Source organism: Stegostoma tigrinum, chromosome 29 (assembly GCF_030684315.1).
Source record: "Stegostoma tigrinum isolate sSteTig4 chromosome 29, sSteTig4.hap1, whole genome shotgun sequence".
In the NCBI taxonomy this organism is placed as follows: Eukaryota; Metazoa; Chordata; class Chondrichthyes; order Orectolobiformes; family Stegostomatidae; genus Stegostoma; species Stegostoma tigrinum.
Window position 1 is genome coordinate 3,257,137 of NC_081382.1, and position 10,698 is coordinate 3,267,834.

Genomic DNA, 10,698 nt, shown 5'->3' on the forward strand with positions numbered 1-10,698 from the left:
TTTTCATTAGAGAGAAGAAGGTTGAGAGGTGACTTAATTGAAACGTATAAAATAATCAGAGGGTTAGATAGGGTGGATAGGGAGAGCCTTTTTCCTAGGATGGTGACGGCGTGCACGAGGGGGCATAGCTTTAAATTGAGGGGTGAAAGATATCGGAATGATGTCAGAGGTAGTTTCTTTACTCAGAGAATAGTAAGGGAATGGAACACTTTGCCTGCAACGGTAGTAGATTTGCCAACTTTAGGTACATTTAAGTCGTCATTGGATAAGCATATGGACATACATGGAATAGTGTGGGTTAAATGGGCTTGAGATCGGTATGACAGGTCGGCACAACATCGAGGGCCGAAGGGCCTGCACTGTGCTGTAATGTTCTATGTTCATTTCCCACGCACAAAGCCATGTTGACTATCCCTATTCAGTCCTGGTCTTTCCAAATGCATGTAAATCCTGTCCCTCAGAATCCCTTCCAATAACTTAACCACCAGCTCACCAGCCTATTAGTTCCCTGGCTTTTCTTTACCACCTTTTCTTAAGTAATGGCACCACTTTAGCCAGCCTCCAGTCTTCCAGCACCTCACCCGTGGCTGTCAGTGATACAAATATCTTTGCTGGTTGCCTCACAGTTTCTTCCCTATCTTCCCACAAAGTTCTGGGATACACATGATCGGGTCCCAGAGAATTATCTAGCTTTAAGTATTGAATGACCTCCAGCGTCACCTCTTCTGTAGAATGGACCCTTTTTAAAGACATCACTATTTCCCATGTTCCCTTGCTTCTGTGTCCTTTTCCACAGTAAATAGAATGAAATATTTGTATCTCACCCATCTCCTGCAGTTGCATACATTGACAGCCTTGTTGATGATTAAGGGGCCCTGTTCTCTCCCTAGTTACTATTTTGCTCTTAAAGTATTTGTAGAATCTCTTTAGATTCTCCTTAGCTCTATTTGTCAAAGCTATATCATTTCCCCTTTATGCCCTCCTGATTTCCCTCTTCAGTATACTCCTACTACCATTATACTCACTCAATCACAACTGTGTATATTTGACATTTGCCTCCTTTTTCTTGACTAAAACCTCAATTTTTCTCGTCATCCAGCATTCTGTACACGTACCAGCCTTGCCCTTCATACTAACAGGAGAGTACTGACTCTGAAATCTCATTATTTCACTTTTGAAGTCCTCCCACTTTCCAACGGACCCTTTATCTGCGAACAGCCTCCCTTGATCAACTTCTGAACGTTCCTGGTTAATACTGTGAAAATTAGCCTTACTCCAGTTGAGAACTTTAAGTTTTAGATCAGTTCTGAACTTTTTCAGAACAATTTTAAAATCAAAATAATTGTGATTATTGCCCTAAAATGCTCTCCCACTGACACATCAGCTACCTGCCCTGCCTTATTTCTGAAGAGAAGTTAAAGCTTTGCTCCTTCTCTAGTAGGTACATCCACATTTTGAATAAGAACATTTTCTTGTACACATTTAACAAATTTCTCTCCATCTTAGCACTTAACACCATGGCAATCCCAGTCGATGTTTGGAAAGTTAAAATCCCCTACTATTTACAACCCTATTATTCTTACAGATATTTGAGATCTCCTTACATATTTGCTTCTCAATTTTCCCTGCCTATTGTACAATCCCAATAATGTAGTGGTTTCATAGGATCCAGTGACTTTCTGTACTGACAAATATTGCATTCTCTTGAGAACTGTTTGATCTTGAAATTGAACTTGATGAAGTCCATAAAATAAATTTGCTGAGATGAGGAGATTAGACACAATATGTTACTGCAGAACTAATGCTGAGGTTTGTTGAATGTGTGCATCTACAGGTACCTGGACTCTGGACGAGCTCAGTGATGCACTTAAAGTTCCTGTCGTTGCCCTGCGAAGGAAAATTGCTCTTTGGCAGCAGCAGGGGGTCTTAAAAGAGGATCCCACAGACACATTTACAGTGATTGAGGAGGAACAGAAAGATCAGCAGGAGAAAATGGTTTTAATTGATAGTGATGAAGAGGGAGACTCTGCTATGGCTTCCCAGGCTGATCAGAAAGAGGAGGAATTGCAGGTACAACTGTTTTAGTTATATTATGATGCATTGCATGTGAATAACTTGGTAGTCTTGTAGTCTTGCTAAAATGATCAAGGTTAGTACTGTCCCTTACTATACATGGCGTTGAGGTAATTGCAAAATCCCTGAAAGCATCTTAGCAATATAGAAATGCAGTGGACACATCAGTATCGATCCTGATATCACCATGTTAATGGCTATTCTTTGACCTCGTGTGTGTGGGCCTTGTGAAAATGGGACTATTGTTTCTCATATCTGAGAAATAAAGAAAGGTTGGTATTTACCTGGTGCTTTTTTACAGCTTCAAGGTGCCCCAAAAAACACTGAAGCCTGAGAACTACGTTTGAAGCACACTCACTAATGTAGGAAACATGCCAGCCAATTTTCACACATTCAGATCCTTCAAGAGCATCATGGTGATGATATGGTTGAGAGATTAATTTATGTTAGCTAGGACACTTCTCCTCTTCTTAGTAGTGCCAATTGGCATGGCAGCTGGGCACACCCTGTTTCAGCTAAAACATGAGGCCCTGGTGGCAAATAGCTGGATGAAATACAATGCTGTGGTACTGGATTTTCAGAAAGAGTCCTCAGTTTGACGAGTGCTTCTGTGTGACATGTTTTTGTATGTTATTTAAATGAAGCTGGCTAATTTGTATTTTGCAGCTTTTCTGGACATACATCCAAGGTATGCTGACCAATCTAGAGAGCTTACCACTAGAGCGTATTCACACCATGCTCAAGATGTTTGTGATGACGGGCCCAGTAATGGCTGAAATTGATATGCAAGAGCTTCAGGCATTCTTGCAGAAGAAAGTAAAGGACCACCAACTAGTCTATTCCGGTGGAGTGTACCGGCTTCCCAAATCTAACTGCTGAATCGGGATCCTTGCTCAGAAAGGTAACTTACACTGTCTTTGTTTTCTGTTGGTTTTGAACATCTGAGCTGTGACTCTTAATACTAACAGACAGCAATATTGATCCATGGGCTGCCTTGATTTCCGGATAAATCAGCTTAAACTGCAGCTTTGGAAACTGGGACTTCGTGCAGTATAGTTGCCCTTCTGTTGCTAACATCAACCCCATATTCAAAGCACAGGAAATCCTGTTTTTAAGTCATGCTGTTATTACAGCTGTTTGTATTCATAACTTGAATTTCATTGTTACATGCTGAGTCTGACGAGCCAATCAGCACCATTTTGGAACAGCCTGTTTCACACTCCACCCTTCATCTGTCTCACCCTCTAGCTTGTGGCGTTCCCTGCTCTCTGACCTGATGGATGGCTGCTGGGTCTCAAAGGCTATTCTTTGAAGAAGTAGCTCAAGTCAGCTGTTGGAGGTGCCAGGGCTAAATCTGAGAGTCATGGCATGGTCAGGTCCACCAATGGTCTGTTCAAAATGCCTTCACTAATCTGGCAGTTCTCTCCAGTAAATGACTTTGAGAGTGTCCCTGATTTGTAGGTGTTTGCTGTACTCTCCGTAGGGTGCAGTAGGATTGGGATCCTCTATCTGAGGAATAGTTACAAGGGACAATCCTTTTTGCTGAGTAGGAGAGGGAATCGAACAAAAGCAGATGTGCAAGGCCCTGCTCAAGAGCATCTCAATCAGCATGAGACCAGAGAGGCTTTAATCTTGTAATGATTCCAGTCATTCATTCCATCAAAACATCCCTTGTTATCTGGCCATTATTTCCTCCTCCTTCCTGCCTTACCGCAAGAAAACTAATTATTATATCTGACAATCTCAAATGTCAAAATTAAGACATTCAAACACGATCATTCATAGAATCTCTCGATGTCTTCTTGCACACAGTAAATAAACTGGTTCTCTTTGGGATGTTCAAGTAAAACAACATTTATTTACATACAATTTCAGTAGCATTTACAAGTAATACAAATCATAAATGTACTCAATGTGGATGGGGTTCATGGATTCTTTGCAGAGCACGACAGCGTGATGCTATCCTTTTGCTGCCTGCAACAGTGGAATCAGGCTACTGACCCTTAGGCCCCCTTGTCTGAAATTTGGCGGATGTACTCTGAGGCTTCTGCATCTGTTTGAGTTGTATCTTTTTATGTTGTTTTTCACCTTTATCTCTTACCTCTCACCTGACATAGGATTGGGCCATTCTCTTTGTGGAGTGGATCTTCACAGCATTTATTGCTTGGATGGATTCCTCCAAGATCTGTGCTAGAATGCACAATCCCTCTAGTATCTGTAACATTTCACACTTGCAGACAACTGTAGAGGCTTGTCATCCATTAGGATTTGACAACTCCTCTGCTGCCAGTGTCCTGCTTCATCTCAGTTTCCAGCAGCTGCAGGTCTAAATATGATGTGCCTTCATTTGTTTCTAATTCCCCTCAGTCCGAAACTCACTTCCCTACTAAAGTGCTCTGATCTGTGCTGAGTGCACAGCCAGGATGTGAGACACACTGAAGCTTCCCTTTCTTCCTCAGGGATAAGACCCCCCTAGAAATCCCAACAGCAACCGAGTTTGTACAGAGACATAAATAAAGAAGGTAAAGGCTAGCTTCTACCTTTTGGGATGAATTCACAGAGACAGCCTTCCATATGGGCTACGGTGCAAGCATTGAGATATTACTTTTTTATTTGTACTTCACAGTTTCCAATATGCAATCATTCTTTCCTCCCCAAGGCAGGAGAACCTTCAAGATAACAAAGCATCAATGCCTCATTCCTGACAGCATACTAGACATCAAGCACACTTCTCTAAGCATTCCTAACTAATGTCTCTTTTTAAAATGGGAATGATGCCCCTTGCAATCCCACCCCAAAGTCCTCCTTCCTACTTCACCTCATCATCGGACTGGTCCCACCCATCCACCATGAGGCTCCAGCATCTTGTCATGTATAGGTGTTACATTGGCCAGTTTAGCGCACAGCCTGCATCTGCTTCTCTTACTGGCACTGTGCAACCTCTTCTCCTGTGCTTAAAGTGAGGCTTTGTAATAATTCTGAAACTCCTGCACAATTATTCCTTCACCTGTATGATCTGTGAGAATTCTGCAGGCTGCACTCTGTGCACAATGATTAGCACCCAACAGACACCATCTTAGGTTTGGGCTATTTACAGTGGCATATCTGCCTTATGGCACATCCATTTTATTTTTAAATACACAGAGTAATGTCTTCATGGAGTCTTCCCGAAACTTTGTATTGATGCAGCTCCAAAACGGAGTCTCTTTCACACAGATCTTAGCAATTTTAGCATTGAATCCAGGTTGTCTGATACTCTGTCATTCTGTCCAGGATACTTTAATCAAACTGGGAGGTCTTTCTGTGTGTTACCACCTGTGACAAGATCCTGACTGATCATCAAATGATATGTTCATTGAAGTATACTTCTTTCGAAATAAGTGCTTACCTCTGTAAATAGTAAAATGAAGCACAAGCATCAACAAACCTTAAAAGTTCTGTATGACGTAAGTTTATTAACAACCAGAAGGTGAACAGTCAGTCACCCTTCGTTAAAAAATACCTTTGGATGGAGTCTAAAGGTTTTTAACCAATTCATTATAGTTGATCTTATTGTTATGTGTAAGCTGCTTCCCAGTGAACTTAAAGGTGTTGGATCATTTCAGCGAAGTGCAGATTAGAGCTTTCATCCTCACATCAAAATTTCAAAATTAATACTTCTAGTAAGTATTTTCCAACCCATTTCACCAAATGTCATAGTAATTAAAAAGGACGGTATATGTTTCATGTTAATGACGGATATCCTAGAAACTGAGTCTTTACATATAATTGCATCATATCCATACTGTGGAGGAAAAGTAATTGCTTTTTATCAAAATAAAATAAGTATTCATTCTTGGGTACAAAATATTCATTTTATAATTGAACAGACAGCTTTCTGCATGCTAATTTTATTTTCTTCCTTCACTAGATTGGTGGAGCAGATCTATGATCGAACTTGTAGCTTTCTTCCTGCTGTGATCTATGATCCAGAGCCGTAACTTTGAAGGAATATTGATGCAACAGCGGTGTCCACTCAGCAGTGACTACAAGAAATTTAATTGTCTTAATAACTAAGATTCACTTGGATTCTTCTACATCAGAGACCTGTGGCAGAAATCCTGAAATTCTTTGTATAGTTGCAGCTCCACAATGAACCTGTCTTTGGTAGGGAGTGAGATAAAAAACTTGTGGTGGAGACATGAGACATTTGTAAAGTATACCTGAATTCTGAGCCACAAAATCCCACAAGCACACAGCAGTAGATTTTTCACAGTAAGTAAATTCTATTGGTCTCACAGTTCACAGACAATCTTTACTGTCACCCGCTATGACCAGTGAGTGAGCAATGTCAATCCATTAGTGATAATTGCTATGCATTTGAGGCTTGGTTTGCAAATTCTTTTAATGTCACACTTGTACACTGTTTAGAAGTACATTTCTGTTTAGAGATGGCTGTTTTGTTCTTGCCCAGAAGATTTAATAGATTTTGGCCTTTCCTCACTTTGTGATTATCCTATGAGAACGGCATTTTTTCTACTTTTCCTGTTAAAATGTTTTAATGTTTAGCACCTCTGCCTAAAACTTGACTTGCTGTTACCAGGCACTTGGGAGTGGCATATACTCCTGGGATCTCGACTGTCTTTAAACTGAGGAGGGAAATAATTGAACTACCAGTGATCCTAAGCTTTAGTTATGATCATCTTTAAAGAATGGACTTAGATTCCATGAATTGGTTCCAACCTGTGTTGTGATTCTGCACCAAAACTTTGTAGCCTTGTAACTAATTCAGGTTAATAAAAGGAAGTTACAGATTCTCAGCAAGTGGAAACAGTTTCAGATAGTTGACAAGACTGACAAGAGACAGAAACTGAACTGTAACTCAGCAAATACACTGCACCTTGAGTTATTTGTAAACGGGGCTTGGGGGGTGCAGGATGCGCGAGGTAGAGAGGAGGAAATGAAATTCCTATCAGCTTATTTAGCAAAGATACCAATGTGTTTACAATTGATGCTTATTTTCTCTATTTCACTTTACATTATGAATTGCTTATTTTAAAAAATTCTATGGATGCTGCATGTTTCAGTGTAATCAGTAGAATGTGCTACATATTTTACAGTATGTTGTGAACATTGAATTGTGTTATGACTAGGACAACAGTAACCAAAAACAGTGATGATATGTTTTCATCCCTTACTGGCTGAGGAATTATGATTTCTCATGATCCTGATTAAAGTATACATAATTATTTGTTTTAAGAGTTCACTTGTGCTTGAATACTGGGTTGTTTGCAGGATAATGTAGTATTATGTTGGTCTTGTTCCCTACCAAGTTTATTCATCAAGAATTTGCAGCAAAATAATCAAGGAGTTATGACCATTTCTGACATGGTTTGAGGAAGATTCATCCACAGTTGGTATTCATTTTTTTTTAAGTTTCTATTTTCTATGCTATACTGAACAGTGCGCATTGAAATGTGATGAATGCAAAGGAAATCTCACATATCAGATTGGGAAATCTTCATTTGTTTGTAATACTTGCTATTTCTAATTAATGCCATCAGTTTTACTCCCTCTCATGCTTTTTTTCCTCTCTCTTCCACCCATCTGTCTGGCTGTCACTCTCTCTCTCTGTATCTGTCTATCTCCTGTTTTATATCATTCTGTCAAGATAAGTGATTGAGCAAGTCCGAGACCTTTTAACAGAGTGCGTTGCCTTGTTCTACACCCTTTAGCATGACGACATTTGTATTAACCTACCTTTAATTATTTCTGTGATTATATTCTGTCATGCCATGTTGCAGTCCAGTGGAAACATACCGTTGTAAGGGGCCACTTTTTTTTCTGTTTGGACTATAAACCGGGAAATGAAAGTCTGATACTGCTGTATAACTATAACATGAGAAGAGCTTTGTAATTTGTAAAACAATTACATATTGTGGTATATAATTTTGACTGTACAAGACTGTGTTCCTTTTGGTGCAGTGAAGTTATAAGAAACAGTGACACCAGAAGCCTTTGAAGCAAGGAAAACTGCTTGATGACAGCCCTTGGATTGGTCCAGCTACATTCAAATACGACGCAGGCAGAAACAAACAAGAAAACATCTCTCTCTCTCTCTCTCTCTCTCTCTCTCTCTCTCTCTCTCTCTCTCTCTGTCTGTACCTCTGTGTGAGCAAGAAGAACAGAAACAAAATATAAAGACTCTTAAAAAGAATGAATTTTGGGACAAGAAAATACTGAGGTCAACCTGATCAGCTACTGAATTGATGATCAGCCATTTCCCTGCAATCAGATTATGTTATAGTTGCTTAAAATAAGGGAACTGAGAAATACTCTCCACCTTGAGCTAGACTTTTGACCTATAGAATCTGTTTTCCCTGTCTATACTTTTCCGCTTATTTGTGTTGAGTCATCTCTTTTGATCTTGTCTTATTTGAATGAATATGTATGCACTTGGGCATTTAAAGCCCATTGTTTGGGAGTGGGGGAGGATAGAGGAGGCACATTTCAATTTTTCTTGTGGGTTATGGATAGGGCCACAATGACAAACATGAACTCCATTAAAAAAATTCAGAAGCTTTAAACAGTTAAGTTGAATGCCTTTTTGAAGACAACTAGGGTCGGGCAAGAAATGCTGGCCAGCCAGTGACACCCACAAATGAATGGGGAGGGGGTGGGGGAATAATTAATAGAAATGATCATTATGAAGTGCCAAGTAGCAGAGCTTAGTAAATTTTCACCTGTTTTATTATTAAGAAGCAAAGCTAGAGAGAGAGAGCATGAGAGAAAGAGTCAGACCCAATTCATGATCACCAGAAGAGAGGGTGATGACTGGGAGAATGTTGTCACCCTCTTTCTTGGTTTCACTAACCTTAAATGACCAATGGTGGGCCACGCTGAGCTGAACTGGCCTCTTTGGAATTCAGATGAAAATGAGGGTTGGAGGTGAATTGACTTTAAGCTTGGAGTTTCTTCTACTCCCAGCCTGTTTGCCTTCCATCATTTTCCTCTTTTTAGATCTTTCTCTTTTTTTTACACACTTCCCGCCCGAGCCCCCCATTCCACATTCTGTTTTACTTTGTCTCCTTTAACTTCATGTGACTTTGAGCTCAAACCATTCTTCAGGACAACTTTTTGTTTAGGAAAACAAATTTCACCAGGGAAAATTAATGACCTTGCATAGCACAACTACTTGAAAATTTTGATGATGCACTGTAACATAGAACTCTGAGATGGGAATCTGCCGCAAGAACTTCATGTACTGCCAGGCCTGCTGCTTGCTTAGGGAGATCTCCAAGGTCCATGCACAGCAGTGACTTCTGAAACTAGCAGCCAGTGTTGGGAATGGCGTTGGCATGTTGTGCAGCTTGGAGGGAATGTTGTCTGAGATCTGCCAAACCTTATAAGTCACTCCATGGTCAGAATCTGGCCTGCTGCCTACTGCCCCCTTGGCTTTTGGTGACAACAATGACTTCGGCTGACTGTCTCTATCCAGCCAGGCGGACATGATTTTCCAACCCTGTACTCCTTCTTGACGTTGATTGTCATAGCCACCTAGATACCTCCAACAAGAAGCTGAACCCTCAGCCAGGTCTACCAATGTATTGTCAACAACTTATTCTTGCATAAGAAAAGCAAGGCAGACCAGCACAGCTCTATCTACCACAACCTGCCTATAAACGGATGTTTCATGAACGATGCCCAGGGAAGAGCATAATCCAGCTAAGACGGCAACCCCTGCTCTCAAAATCCCCTACCCAGACCTAGCTCCCACTCATTTCCTCCAAGAAATATTGCATATACCAGAGATCTACAGTGAAAAGAAAAAGCTGCCCATTCCCAGAGCCTGCCTCTGGTCCCACCATCATGGTCTGAGGCCTTGGGCTGCTTACTACTCCCCTTATAACAACAGGGGGTTCTGATCTACATTTGCTGCTTATAGGCTCACCAACCAGCCTGCAACAGCACACATGGGAGAGAACGGGTAGCTCCTTACAAAATCTGAGTGAGCTGTAAATTAGACATCATCATATGAATTGCTGTGGATGGCAGTATATGACCTACCTGCATGCTGTATATATAATTCATATTGTTGTTAAGTAAGTAATCTTTTATTTTTATCAGTTATTAAAGGGTATGTTTGTTTGCAATAAATAATTATTTTCATATTCATGATAAAAACCTGTCAGGAATTGCATTTTCTTGAGTAGTTGTTCATCAGGCTAATTGATTAACTTGCTGGTCTAATTGGGTAATTAAGCATTTGTGCTGGGTTGTGGAACAGTGGAGCTCGGATATCAGCATAGACTTCCCAATTGAGTTGTAACACCATCATAACTCTTCATGATCTGGAATTCTGTCAGAGTAACCCACAACCTTTCAACTCTAGTAACCGTCACATGCCTTTACTCATATCTACATTATCTCTTCCCCTGCCAACATCCCAGTGAATCTATTGTGCATCTTCCCCATTGCTCTTGTACCCTTCCTACAATACGCTGTGGAATAGAATAACTTCTTGACCTTTTCACAAAACAAACCTTACACGGAAGGCTGAGGGGGTCACCTTATAAAATCATGAGGGTGTGGATAGGGTGTATAGGCAAGTACTTTTTCCTAAATTGTGGAGAGGCTCAAGGTGAG

At 40.5% G+C, this 10,698-nt stretch overlaps 1 protein-coding gene across 1 annotated transcript in view; it reads left to right on the top strand.

Moving 5' to 3' along the window:
- Nucleotides 1–10,182, top strand: part of anapc2 (anaphase promoting complex subunit 2) — a 57,945-nt gene extending 47,763 nt beyond the window's left edge. The window contains exons 12-14 of the mRNA XM_048559243.2: nt 1,835–2,070; nt 2,740–2,974; nt 5,984–10,182. Coding sequence (XP_048415200.1) covers nt 1,835–2,070; nt 2,740–2,952 — 449 coding nt within the window. The 3' untranslated portion in view covers nt 2,953–2,974; nt 5,984–10,182. The remainder of the gene's footprint in view (nt 1–1,834; nt 2,071–2,739; nt 2,975–5,983) is intronic.
- The last annotated feature ends 516 nt before the right edge of the window (nt 10,183–10,698 follow it).